This window comes from Macrobrachium nipponense, chromosome 24 (assembly GCF_015104395.2).
Source record: "Macrobrachium nipponense isolate FS-2020 chromosome 24, ASM1510439v2, whole genome shotgun sequence".
Lineage (NCBI taxonomy): Eukaryota > Metazoa > Arthropoda > Malacostraca > Decapoda > Palaemonidae > Macrobrachium > Macrobrachium nipponense.
Window position 1 is genome coordinate 18,228,401 of NC_061091.1, and position 14,314 is coordinate 18,242,714.

Genomic DNA, 14,314 nt, shown 5'->3' on the forward strand with positions numbered 1-14,314 from the left:
TTGGCACCCAGTAGTGTTGGAACACCCATGGGATAGTTGGCACCCAGCTTTTCTTAGGTGCCAGTAGTGTCCAAGTTTCCAGCCCCCCCTAGGCGCCCTCCACAGCCAGGATTTTCATTGAATCTTAAGACAGCATTTTTTGTCACACTGATTTCGTCTGGTTTGGATCAATTAAGGATCAAGATCCGATGTTGGCGCCCGTTCAAAAGCAACTGGATAATATTATAGGTCTTCTTAAGAAAGCTTCATCGTCATCAGTAGCCCTTCCTGTGGATCTTTCTCTTTCCCCGGTTTCTTTGGATGAAGAGGTTTTTTGATAAAAAAGAAATTCCAACTGGTTATTCTTCATTACTTATACATCTTTTACACAGTTTTCCAGATTTCTTTGCTCGGTGACTCCTGCTTTGCCTGCTTCATCATTTATGACAAGTGACTAGTTAGTGGGGGAGAATATGCTTCTGAAGATGATGCTATTGTCATCCCCCAAGAAGGTTCTTGGCAAGGTGGACAACTGCCTGTCAGAGAAGAAAAGACAAGGAAAGGCTTCTTTCAGTATTCCACTTTCTCGCTTGTCTACAAAAAGATGATGTTATGAGACGGGAGAAGCTCTTTCTTTGGGAGTGGCTGCCTCCTCCCAGGGGGACTTCTCCAGTCTTATTGATCCTGCTAGAAAATCGGCTTTCTCTTCGGCAAAAACGATGTTTTTGGCTATGGAGATGGATCATTTGCTGAGGATTCTTTTCAAAGTTTTATGCATGCAACTTACCAAGTAGTTACATAGCTATAGTTTCTAAAACCGTTGGCAGCTAGAATTTTTGAAATTCGCGGAAGCGCTAGTTTGTTTTGGTCAGGGGATACCCCCCGCCCACTATCGGGGGAGTGAGGAACCAACACTGTCCGAAAATCAGTTGTTTCTGTCGGCTGGTACTGCCAACACAGTTTCAGTAGCAGCAGAATTTTTGGAATTCTTTGCCGTTGCTCTTTGTTGGAATTATTTGGTGAAGTACTCTGAATATTGGAAGTGTTGTTTTCGGTGATAGCTATTTAGGAATTGATAATAGTTTTAAATAGTTTTGCACCGAAATTCACTAGTTTTGAATTGGTCTACATAATGTCAGACACTAGTTCATCTGGGATTAGGTATTGTAGTAAAGGCTGCAATACTTGGATCGCTAAAGTGGGTAATGATCCACATTCAATTTGCACAGGTTGTAGGGGACAGACTTGTACACCAGATCAAACTTGTGGGGAGTGTATTAATTGGGGTCAAAGAAATTGGAAGATCTTGACTAGTTACATGAACAAGTAGAGAGAGATAAAAAGAGAAAATTGGCTTCTAGAGCTAAAGCAAAAAACTTAATTAGTCAGGAATTGTCTAATGGTAATTTGTCTCTTTTTGAACCTTCCCCTCCACCTGTCATTCCCAGTCCTAATCTTGGCTCTCTCACACCCGTACCCGATGCTGTGACCAATTTAGAGGCAAGAGTCGATCAGAAATTTTTTATCATGCTCCAAGCAATGGAGAAATTAGGAGCGTCCGTGAAAACTCTAATGGACAAGGTAAGTGGTGAAGTGAGTGTGCAAGTGTAAGTGTGGTGGAGGAGGTGGCTGTTTGGCCCACTGATTCTCCTAGGCAAAGGTCCCTGTCAAACTCCCCAGAACCTGGGAGGAAGCATCCTGGTAGCCCAAGGGAGGTTAGTGGGGTCTGCCCACGAGCAGTCGCCCCCTCAGGCGATTCTGTTGACAAATCCCAGATTGCAACAGAGCGCCATTGAAAAGGCGTCTCTAAAGGAGTACCGCTGTCGTCTAGAGCTTCCAGCTCCGGGGAGTCCTCTCCCAGGCGCCAGTGGCGATTCCATGACGAGTCCCGTCCATTGAAAAGGAGGGCTCGTAAGTTATCTCCTTCTCCAGTCCCCTGTAAAAAGGCTAGCCTTTTACGGAAGGAAACAGCCTTCGTGTAGTTTTTTGGTACTTTTCCAGGAAGGCGATTCTCTCAGGATATGACAGGAGAGGACGTGTAGTGAGAGGATTACATCCTCTAAGTCGAAGTTGTTGTCGAGAAATTCTTCCCTAGCAGACGTTCAGAGGTGAAGAGTACGGGGAAGAGTAAAACTTTCGGAGCCCGAGACTCCTGGGAGACATCTTCAGCATCCGGAGCATGAGAACCTGCTGACTCCCGAGCGCCCATCGGCGCCACAGTTTGCCTGCTTGCCAGAGCAGCCTTTGGCGCCCGGAACTTCCGCGGCGACGCTAGAACAACCTTTGGCTCCTGAGCGTCCATTGGCGGCCAGGAATACAGTTGCAACCGAGCGTCCAACAGCTCCCGAGCGCCCACTACCACCCGGGAATCCACCCGAGTGTCCAAGAGCGTCCGCTAGCGCCCGAGCATCCACAGGTATATATGCAACCAAGTGCACAGAGGTACCAGTCTGAAGCACTCGGACAGCCTATGACATCAATTTCAGCTTCAGGCCTACCGACAGGACTTCAGGTGATGGCTACCCCCGATCATTCTCTGTCAGCCATCCAGAATAAGTTAGACAGCATTTTGGGCTTTATTCAATCTGCGGCACCCCCTATCCAACCTGTAGAGACCTTATCACCTATTTCTTCAGCCGAAGAAGAAGAGAAAGGAGAAGAGGAGGATAAAGAGTCTTCTCTCACTGCCTACAAACCTTTGCTTTTTTACTTTGTAGACAATTTTTCAGATTCTTTCTCGCCAGTAAACCCCCACGTCTCCTTTGTTCTTCTTACATGAGGGACAACCAGGAAGACGCCAGGAAAATTACTATGAGAAATATCCACAGATTCCTGGTTTTTTTGTTATCAATTTCATCATAAAATGTACTTTTTGTGATAAAACTATTAAAAAAAACCAAGTATGAAAATTTTTAAGATTTTTAGTGGTTTTTCTTAAGTTTTAACTAACAAAATAGGCTGTTTTTAGCATTTTTATAGGGGTTCCAAACATTCGCGGATTCTAACTATTCGCGGGGGGGGTCTGGTACGCATCCCCCGCGAATACGGGGGGACCACTGTATATCGTAGCTTGGGGCACTACGTCAGGCAAGACGGGCTATTCCTTCCTACGCAACTCTCTCTCTTTCTCCTTCACTAACTTGGCTTATTACGGCGAATTTTCTTCTTCTGTATGTCAGCTAGATGTTTTCCTAGTATTTTCCGTTTTGGCATGATGAAATTCTTGCCGAAACAAAAATAAACAAACATAAATGCAAGAGAATGTCAAGAGGTGAAATTCGAAGTTGTACTCTCTTTTACAAAGACAGTGTTAATAAATCATGATTATTATGAATTTCATATTCCTTTTTGGGTATTATTAAACCAAAACTATGTATTGTTTATCATAAATTAAGAGCCCTTTGCTCAAAAGATCGTAGCCTGGGGGACAGTGTGACGTGTGCTTCAGGCAAGACGGAGGCGTTTACTTACTATGCAACCCTCCCTCTCTCTCTTCAATAACTACGCTAATATCGCATATATTATGATATTCTGTAATCATATTAGAGTGAATTTTCTTCGTCTTTATGTTAGCAAGATGTTTTCCTTATCTTTTCCTCATTGGCATGATGAAATTCTTGCCGAAACATACATAAACATATGTAAAAGCAGGCGAATGTCAGAGGTTAAACTCGAACGTGTAGTCTACTTGAAGTCTGTGCTCGCACTGAATCATGGTTCAACTTGATACTCCCCTCTGCGACCCACGGAATCTCTACAGATGCTTTTTCTCACAATTTCTTTGACAATAATTATCAAAATTTACGATAACAGAAGAAATATTGCATTTTCTTGTACGGATGAATGTTTTAGGCTTATTGAGTTATGTTTACTAATTACCCTGTAACTACGAAAGTAAGAGGAATTTTGACGAAATATTTCGTATACGTATTCTCAATTGTCATATGAAGCTCCATGAATTTTTTCATGACTTTGCATTTTTTGCCCTATACCCCCATATATAAGAGTTCTGGCCGGCCCCCTTAACCTTTGGCTTGAGGATAAGAGGGATCAAGGCAAGGTCAACTTCTACTTCCCTCCTTCTTGTTTTTCAAATAGGAGATACTTGTGTTACGAAACTGGAGAAGCTCTCTCTTTGGGTGTGTCTGCCTCCGCCCAGGGAGACTTCTCTGCGCTTATTGACTCGGCAAGAAGATCGGCTTTCAACTTGGCTAAGATAATGTTTACGGCGTCAGAATTAGACCACCTCATTAAGAATATCTTTAAGGTATTTGAAGTTTTAGTTTCCTGGACTGGACAGTAGGAGCCTTGGGACGTAAACTGAAGAGCTATTCAATGTTGAGTGAGGAAGCTTTTACAGACATTTCGGGAGGGATCTCCTGTTTAGATAAGGGGATTAGATACGGTTCCGTGGAACTAGCCTCTCTCTTCATGTTAGGTATCCTAAAGAAGAGAGAACTATGGTGTTTTTTTTTACATCCAGAAAGTATCTCGTACCCAAAAGTCTGCCTTGTTTATATTCGCCATTGGATAAGAAGCACCTGTTTCCAGAAGACTGTAGTGCTAGCTGCCTCCGAATTGCAAAAGAAAGCAACACAGGATCTTCTCTCGCATTCCACTAAACGGACTAGAGAAAATATCCTAGTGTACGCCCCTCGCCAGCCAGCCGAGGACAACCCTTTCGGGGCAGGAGATTCGGTAGATATTTCCCAAGATCAAGGGGCAGAGCACGTTTCACCCTTAAATCTATTAAAAAATCCTCAACCAACCCCTCGACCAAGAAGTAGTGTATCAGTCCTTCGTGCGCCAGTAGGAGCGAGGCTCCATCAGTTTTGGGAAGAATGGGAAGCAAGAGGGGCGGAACCTTGGATCGTAAAGGTTTTAAGAGAAGGATACGATATTCCGTTCAAGAGAAAGCCACCATTACCAGGCTCTCCGATAGCTTTGACAGCTTACTCAGAGAATTCAAAGAAGTTCATCGCCCTTTCGGAAGAGGTTTCGTCTCTTGCAAAAGAAAACAATAGAGTTAGTAGAGGAGCCACTAACACCAGGGTTTTACAATCATCTGTTCATTGTTCCCAAGTCATCGGGGGGATGGAGACCCATATTGGACATAAGCACTCTGAACCTTTATGTGCAAAAGACAAAGTTCAAGATTGAGACGAATCAGTCTGTCCTTTCATCAATCCGTTAAGGGGATTGGATGATCTCCATCGATATGGAGGACGCATATTTTCACATCCCAATACACCAAACCTCAAAGAGGTTTCTGCGTTTTGTCTTCAGGGACAAGATATACCAGTTCAGACCACTGTGTTTCTGGCTTTCGACCGCACCACAAGTGTTCACCCGAGTGCTAGCTCCCATTGCAAAATGGTTACATCTAGTTGGGATAAGGATATCCCTTTACTTGGACGATTGGCTTCTCCGGTCACAAACAAAGGAGAGGTGCACGGAGGACCTTCAGAAAACCCTGACTTTAGCTCGGGATCTGGGACTGTTAATAAACAGATGAGTCGCAGTTACTCCCCAGTCAGGAATTAGTCTATTTGGGGATGAGGATCAACTCAGTGAGTTTTCGGGCTTTTCCATCCCCACAAAAAATAGAGTTGTGCTTGCAGAAGGTAGTGAAATTTTTAGTTCTCCAGGAATGCTCGGCAAAGGAATGGATGAGTCTTTTGGGCACTATCCTCAATAGAACATTTCTTGACACTAGGGAGACTGCATATGAGGAACCTACAGTTCTTCCTCAGAGCGAATTAGAACAGAAAGAAGTTTCCGGACTCTTTTGTGTTCCCTATCACACAGGAAATAAAAGAGGACCTGCAATGGTGGAAGTTAAGAGACAGACTTGCGGAAGGGAGATCCCTCCTCCCGCAGAGCCCCATCTAGTCTTTTCAGATGCATCAGATCAGGGTTGGGGAGCGATTCTGGGGGAAAAAGAAGTATCAGGAGTTTGGAATGCAAAACAAAAACAGTGGCTTATAAATCAAAAGGAACTGATCGCCATCCACTGGGGATTGCTGAAGTTTGTGGACGAAGTTCGCAACAAAGTAGTGGCGATACACTCGGACAGCACGACAGCGCTCTCCTACATAAAGAAACAAGGAGGGACACACTCGTTATCTCTTTGCGAGACAGCAAGGAGCCTGCTGGTTTGGGCAAATTGGAATCAAACCACATTATTTCCGAGGTTCGTTCAGGGGAAACTCAATGTTCTCGCGGACGAACTGAGCCGCAGGAGGCAAGTACTTCACACGGAATGGATGATGAATCCAGTGGTATGCCTTGAATTGTGGAAACTCTGGGGGAAACCTATGGTGGATCTGTTTGCCACAGCAAGAAACCATCGTCTCCCCCTTGACTGTTCACCAGCCCCGGACCCGAAAGCATGGTCGACAGATGCAACGCTTTTGGACTGGTCGAACAAAGACTTGTACGCTTTTCCTCCATTCAAGATGGTGCAAGATGGTGAGAGAAGTCATCAACAAATTCGAAATGCATCACAACGTTTCGATGACTCTCATTGCTCCATTCTGGCCAGCGCAGGAATGGTTTCCAGATCTTTTAGATCTTCTAGTGGATTGGCCAAGGTTACTTCCTCAGAGAACAGATCTACTCAGACAACCCCACTTCAGGAGGTTCCATCAAGGACTATCCACTCTGTCTCTAACCGCTTACAGACTGTCCGACAACTCTTATGAGCGAAGGGGTTTTCAAGACAAGCAGCGAGAGCTATTGCGCAGTGCAGAAGGGAATCTTCAAGCAAAGTCTATCAGGCAAATTGGGCTGTGTTTAGAGCCTGGTGTAAAAAGCATAATGTTTCGTCTTTTAAAACAACTATAACAGAAATAGCAGATTTTCTTTCATATTTGAGAACAGATAGAAATCTGTCTACTGCGACTATCAAAGGGTATAAGGCGATGTTGGGATCTGTTTTCAAGCACAGAGGATTGGAAGTGTCGAATAGAGATCTTGCAGATCTCATTAAGTCCTTTGATATAGAAAAACCCAAAGGTTCGAAGATATTATCTTGGAACCTAGATATACTACTAAAGTGGTTGTCGGAAACTCCGTGTGAGCTGTTGCAAAGAGCATCGTTGAGATATTTGACGAAAAAGACCTTATTCCTAGTAGCCTTGTCTACAGCTAAAAGAGTGAGTGAAATAAATGCCATGGACAAGAGAATAGAGAATAGGCTTTGCACAGGGTAATGCAGTTTGCGCATTAACCTTGGGGTTTTTGGCAAAAAACGAGATCCCGTCCAAACCATGGCCTTGTTCATTCAGTATCAAAAACCTCATGGACTTGGTAGGACCGGAAGAAGAAGAGAGGTTGCTCTGCCCAGTCAGAGCTCTGAAATGTTATTTACAAAGGACAGAGAAAGTTGGCGCCCGTCCGATGGTTTATGGTGTTCGGTAAGGAATCCGGCGCGCCTGATGTCTAAAAACGCCCTGGCGTTCTTCTTACATCGCGTGATTGTAGATGCTCATTCACAAGTGAAAGAAACCGACCTTAATAAACTTAAAGTGAAAGCTCACGAGGTAAGAGCAGTGGCAACCTCTCTCTCATTTAAACAATCTCTTGTTGGACTCAATTATTCAAACAACGTATTGGTAATGTAAATCATTGTTCGTCTCGCATTACTTACGTGATATTGAAACAGTACATGAAAATTGCAGTACCCTGGGTCCGTATGTAGCGGCGGGCACAGCATTGGGTAAGGGTGTGTAGGAAGTCATACCTTCCTAGCCTATCTCTTCACCTTGAACGAGGTTGTTGAGTTTTTTAGGAGAGCCTGGTGGTACTATGGATGTACTAGGAGTACCCTTCAGTCAAGTGCAGAGTTAGGTATGAATTTTATGGTTATGGTTGAGGTGATATGATTTTTACTCTGGTAACATTTGGTTATTTGGTACTGCCCCCTGGGCATTGGCATCCTTTACTTGACCATGCTAGCCACGGACATTCCTTAGCCCTTAGCTGCATGGGTCCCCACTGTTTAGAGGACGGAGCCTTGGCTTATACCGCCCATGTCCCTATGAGTTAAGACGAGCGACTTCCAGAGGCAGTAATTAACTGTTCAGCTCTCTTAACAGGTAAGGAACCAACAAGCATCTGCATGGATGCTAGCTCTAAATATATATTTGTAATTATTAAATTTTAAAAAGTTATGAGCATATCCATGGATCCCACCTCCTACAATGTGGGATTCAGCTATGTAACTACTTGGTAAGTTGCATACATAAAAATGACTTTTATGATAAAATAAGATTTTATGTATACTTACCAAGTAGTTACATGATCAAAACCCACCCTCCTCCCCTCACATGGATAATAGGGCATAAACAACTGATTTTCGGACGGTGTTGGTTCCTCACTCCCCCGGTAGTGGCCGGGGGGTATCACCTGACCAAAACAAACTAGGGCTTCCGCGAATTTCAAAATTTCTAGCTGCCGACGGTTTTAGAAACTATAGCAATGTAACTACTTGGTAAGTATATATAAAATCTTATTTTATCATAAAAAAGTCATTTTTGGAAGTTTTTAGTTTTATGGATTGTTCCATTGGAGCTTTAACAAGGAAAATTCTCAATTTCTCCGAGCTGCCAGTGGATATGGCAACAGATTAGTGCAATGTGTTGTCGTTTTCAGACAAAATTGTAAGAGATGGATCGCTTGAAATTGCCAGATTAGATGCTATGGGCATTCTCAAGAAAAGAGAATTGTAGGTTTCCTTTGCTTCAAAGGGTATAACATCCTCTCATAAGTCACTCCTTCTGTTTTTGCCCTTAGGAGGACTACATCTTTCCCTGCAGGAGGCAGTAGAAGAGATAGCCTCTCACTTGCATATGAAATCCACACAGGACCTTCTGGCTCAATTGACCAGGCACCCCAAGGATTGGGCCCCTTCTTCCTCCAAGTCGTCTTTTACCCTGCAACCTCCATCTTTTCGGGGTGTGAGACAAAGGTCTCAGTCAAGATCGAGAGGAACCGTTCATTTCACTTCAAGAGCGATCAAGAAATCCTTCAAGTAAATCTGCAACCAAAAAAAGTAACGTCCCAGTCCTTCATGTGGCTGTGGGTCTAGGCTCCATCTTTTTTGGAAAAGATGGGAAGAAAGAGGAGCAGAGCAATGGGTGATTCAAGTATTAAAGGAAGGGTACTCTGTGGCAGAATCAAAAGCTAAGTAATAAAAGCAAGCAAACTCCCCACAGTTACATTAATTGTACCAGCTAACAAAATTTCCCACACTCACACTTTCCCCTTTACGTTACCTTTAACCTGCAGGACAATTGGTTCAATGAAATACCGAACACACAAAACACAAACAGGTACTCACCTCTGGCTCCAGATAGACTAGGCTGTGCTGTCCGCTGGATAGGCTATTGGCTAGCCGTGACCACATCCGCCGCCGATAACCAACCCACAACACCAACCGAGACCCACAAACCCACAACAGCTCAACAACCCGACAAACAACTGCAGACGAAGAACACCAACAGCCCGAAAGAACACGACAACCGCACAACTTACCCCAGCACAACCCGCCAACACCAACACTGCCCCAACCACCACTCACAGACACTGAAAATGCACCACCAACCTCTTCTACCTCACCACAACCAGACAGACACAGGCACAACAACTTCACAACCCCAAAATCTATCAAATAACACCAAAACAACTAACCACCAAAGGGTAACTGCTGCCAAAATCAACTCTGACTTCACCAGACGCCTCACTGCTTATGACTCTCGTACAGACTTCTTCCACTGCCTACCCCCCAAATTCAAAGTTGCAAAAACAAGACGTAAAAGTTCTTATGCGACAGGAGAAGTTCCTTCCTTGGGAGTGTCTGCCTCCTCTCAAGGGTACTTCACCGACTAGTAGATGCGAACGGAGGAGCGTCCTCTTGGGTGCATAGATCAGATTCCCTTCTCCTGATTTCGATCACCTGATACGCAATGTATTTAAGGTGATAGAGGTTTTTAGTTTCTTGAATGGACCATCGCTGCTCTTGCCAGGAGATTGAAGAGTGTCAGTCACTAGAAGAAGTTTTCGTTGGACTGCTTAATGTTTTGCCCTGCGTGGACAAAGCGTTGAGAGATGTTCGGGAGAGCTGGCCGTACTGTTCACGATGGATCTTCAAGAAGAGAGAGCTGTGGTGTTCTTTCGCTTCCAGGGGATTTATGATGAACCAGAAATCGGCTTTGATGTCTCGCCATTGTGCAAATCCCACCTGTTCCCAGGGCAGACAATTCTACAAGTATTGTCAGACTTAGAGAAAAAGTCTACAAACGATCTATTGACACAGTCATCTAGACGTCCTAGGGATCCCCCTGTCACAGGAGCTAAGGTTTCTCCTTTGCAGAAGCACCCCTTTCAAGGCGGCAAGACCAGGTGGCAGAATAGACCAAGAACCAATTTACGGCCCCATCCAATCCACCAGAAAACTTCCCTTCAAGCCATCAGACAAGTGATCAGGAGGTCCTTCATGCACATGTAGGAGTGAGACTTCATTTATTTTGGGAGGAATGGAGTCTGAGGAGCAGAACAGTGAGTAGTTCAGGTTCTGAGAGAAGGTTACGCGATCCCATGTGTGACAAGCCCACCGCTGTCCCTGTCCCATCTGCTTGACAGCGTACTCAAAGGGATCTGGGAGAGTTTTGGCATTAGCCAAATAGGTAGAAGCACTCATCAAACATGAAAATCATCGAAGAAGTAATGGACAAGAAAACTCCCCTGGCTTTTACCACAGACTCTTTGCAGTCCCCTAAAGCATTGGGGGGCTGGAGGCCTGTATTAGACATGACGCGTTGAACGTCTTGTTCAAAAAGACGAAGTTTTGGATGGAAACCATCGGTTCCAGTGATGTCAGCCCTTCACCGAATGACTGATGGTGTCTCTTCGACATGAAGGACGCATACTTTCATGTCCCCATGCATCAGGAGTCCCAAGAAATTTCTGAGCTTTATCTTCAAAAGAGGGTGTTTCCAGTTTTCACAGCCCTCTGCTTCGGAGCTATCTACAGCTCCCAAAGTATTTCACCCTCCGTATTCTCGCTCCTCTAGGAACTTGGGCCTGCACCTAATGGGAATAAATGGGGCATTCTACTTAGACAACTGGCTTCTGAGTCAAAATCCAGACATTGAAACCCTGACTCACAATTGGGAATTCAGATAAAACATCGAGAAGTCACAATTGTCTCCAACAGAGGATTCCCTATTTAGGGATGATTCTAGACAGTCTAGCTTTTTCGGACTTTTATCTCCCCGAAGAGGATAGAATCGGTGTCTCTCAACAGTCAAGAGTTCCTAGTATGTCTATCGGGCTCGGCATTGGATTGGATAGCCTCTCGGGACCGTCGCCTCGGTGGAAGGTTTTGTAAGTTTAGGTCACCTCCACATGAGACTGCTCCAATTCTTCTGAGAGCAAACTGAATTGGAAGACTCAGCCGGACTCGCTGTTTTTCCCTTGACAGAAGAGATAAAAACAGATTCTTTGATGATGGTTGTTGCAGGAGAGACTCCAAAAAAGGTTTTTCTCTTCATAAAGTCGAACCCCGACTTTTGAATTCTACTCAGACGCGACGTACAAAGGATGGGGATCTTTAATAGGGACAAGAGAACAGCATGGTCTCGACATTGAAGGACGCATACTTTTCATGTCCCCAATGCATCAGAGTCCAAGAAATTTCTGAGCTTTATCTTCAAAAAGAGGGTGTTCCAGTTCACAGCCCTCTGCTTCGGACTATCTACAGCTCCCAAAGTATTCACCCGTATTCTCGCTCCTCTAGGAACTTGGCTGCACCTAATGGGAATAAATGGGGCATTCTACTTAGACAACTGGCTTCTGAGGTCAAAATCCAGACATTGAACCTGACTCAACAATTGGGAATTCAGATAAACATCGAGAAGTCACAATTGTCTCCAACACAGAGGATTCCCTATTTAGGGATGATTCTAGACAGTCTAGCTTTTCGGACTTTTATCTCCCCGAAGAGGATAGAATCGGTGTCTCTCAACAGTCCAAGAGTTCCTAGTATGTCTATCGGGCTCGGCATGGATTGGATGAGCCTCTCGGGACCGTCGCGTCAGTGGAAGGTTTTGTAAGTTTAGGTCACCTCCACATGAGACTGCTCCAATTCTTCCTGAGAGCAAACTGGAATTGGAAGACTCAACCGGACTCGCTGGTTTTTCCCTTGACAGAAGAGATAAAAACAGATCTTTGATGATGGTTGTTGCAGGAGAGACTCCAAAAAGGTTTTTCTCTCATAAAGTCGAACCCCGACTTAGAATTCTACTCAGACGCGACGTACAAAGGATGGGGATCTTTAATAGGGAACAAGAGAACAGCAGGTCTCTCGACATGAAGGACGCATACTTTCATGTCTCCATGCATCAGGAGTCCAAGAAATTTCTGAGCTTTATCTTCAAAAAGAGGGTGTTCCAGTTTCACAGCCCTCTGCTGCGGACTATCTACAGCTCCCAAAGTATTCACCGTATTTCTCGCTCCTCTAGGAAACTTGCTGCACCTAATGTGAATCAAATGGGGCATTCTACTTTAGACAACTGGCTTCTGAGGGTCAAAATCCAAGACATTGAAACCTGACTCAACAATTGGGAATTCAGATAAACATCGAGAAGTCACAATTGTCTCCAACACAGAGGATTCCCTATTTAGGGATGATTCTAGACAGTCTAGCTTTTCGGACTCTTATCTCCCCGAAGAGGATAGAATCGGTGTCTCTCACGTGCCAAGAGTTTCCTTCTATATGTCTATCGGGCTCGGCATGGATTGGATGAGCCTCTCGGGACCGTCGCGTCGGTGGAAGGTTTTTGTAAGTTTAGGTCACCTCCACATAGACTGCTCCAATTCTTCCTGAGAGCAAACTGGAATTGGAAAGACTCAGCCGGACTCGCTGGTTTTTCCCTGACAGAAGAGATAAAAACAGATCTTTGATGATGGTTGTTGCAGGAGAGACTCCAAAAAGGTTTTCTCTCATAAAGTCGAACCCCGACTTTGAATTCTACTCAGGACGCGACGTACAAAGGATGGGATCTTTAATAGGGAACAAGAGAACAGCAGGTCTCTCGACATGAAGGACGATACTTTCATGTCCCATGCAAATCAGGAGTCCAGAAATTTCTGAGCTTTATCTTCAAAAAGAGGGTGTTCCAGTTCACAGCCCTCTGCTCGGACTATCTACAGCTCCCCAAAGTATTCACCCGTATTCTCGCTCCTCTAGGAACTTGGCTGCACCTAATGGGAACTAAATGGGGATCTTTAATAGGGAACAAGAGAACAGCAGGTCTTTTGGACAGAACAGGAGAAGGACCTACACATAATGTCAAAAAGTTGAAAGGGGTTCTTTTGGGACTTCAAGCTTTTCTCTAGTCGCTGGAAGAAAGGTGGCGATCTTCTTGGACAACACCATGGCACCTTCATACATCAGGAACAGGGAGGGACATATTTCTTTTCCCTCAACAAAGTAGCAGAAGTTCTTCGCCTCTGGGGGAACGAACACAAAATTTCGCTCTTCATGACATTCGTACAGGGGAAGATGAACATCTTATCAGACGAACTAAGCCCGTTTGAAACAGGTCCTGTCTCCCCGGAATGGACACTGAACATGAGAGTATGTCAAGATCTGTGGAAGTTGTGGGGAAAGCCATCGATAGATCTTTTCGCCATGTCAAGAAACAATCGTCTCCTGATTTTCTGTTCCCCTGTTAAGGACCCACAAGCATGGAGAACAGACGCTACGCTCCTGAATTGGACAGGGCCTCTGCGTTTATGCATTTCCCCTTCAGAATGTTGAGAGAAGTCATAAACAAGCTTTCAGTCGCACCAAAATGGGACAATGACTAATTGCTCCATTCTGGGCCAGGAAAAAAATGGTTCCCGGGGACTTACTAAAGCTTGTGGTGGACTTCCCGAGGCTCCTTCCACAAAGTCCACGTCTGCTCAAACAACCCCACTTCGACCGGTATCACCAAATATTATCCGCGCTGACCCTGACAGGGTTAAGACTGTCAGGAACCTTGTCAGAGCAGAAGGTTTTTCCCAAGAGCGGCAGAAGCTATTGCAAGATGTAGAAGAAGCTCTTCTGCAAAGCTCTACCAATTGAAGTGGGCAATCTTTAGGCAATGGTATAGACAAAATCGCATCTCTTCTTCTAAAACCACTATAGCTGAAATTTCAGATTTTTTTTTTGTACCAGTAGAACTCTAGAAAGCTGTCTATGTCCACGATTGAGGGTTATAGATCAATGCTGTCACCAGAACATCAGTTACTTGGTCAAGTCTTTCGAGTCTTCTAAGCAGCTAAG

At 44.6% G+C, this 14,314-nt stretch overlaps 2 protein-coding genes across 2 annotated transcripts in view; one reads left to right on the top strand and one right to left on the bottom strand.

Moving 5' to 3' along the window:
* Nucleotides 1-14,314, bottom strand: part of LOC135205492 (ubiquitin carboxyl-terminal hydrolase 32-like) — a gene marked incomplete in the record, with an annotated part of 352,787 nt that overhangs the window by 208,325 nt on the left and 130,148 nt on the right.
* Nucleotides 7,419-14,314, top strand: part of LOC135205860 (ubiquitin carboxyl-terminal hydrolase 32-like) — a 38,943-nt gene continuing 32,047 nt past the window's right edge. Inside the window, exon 1 of the mRNA XM_064237111.1 lies at nt 7,419-7,523. Coding sequence (XP_064093181.1) covers nt 7,419-7,523 — 105 coding nt within the window. The remainder of the gene's footprint in view (nt 7,524-14,314) is intronic.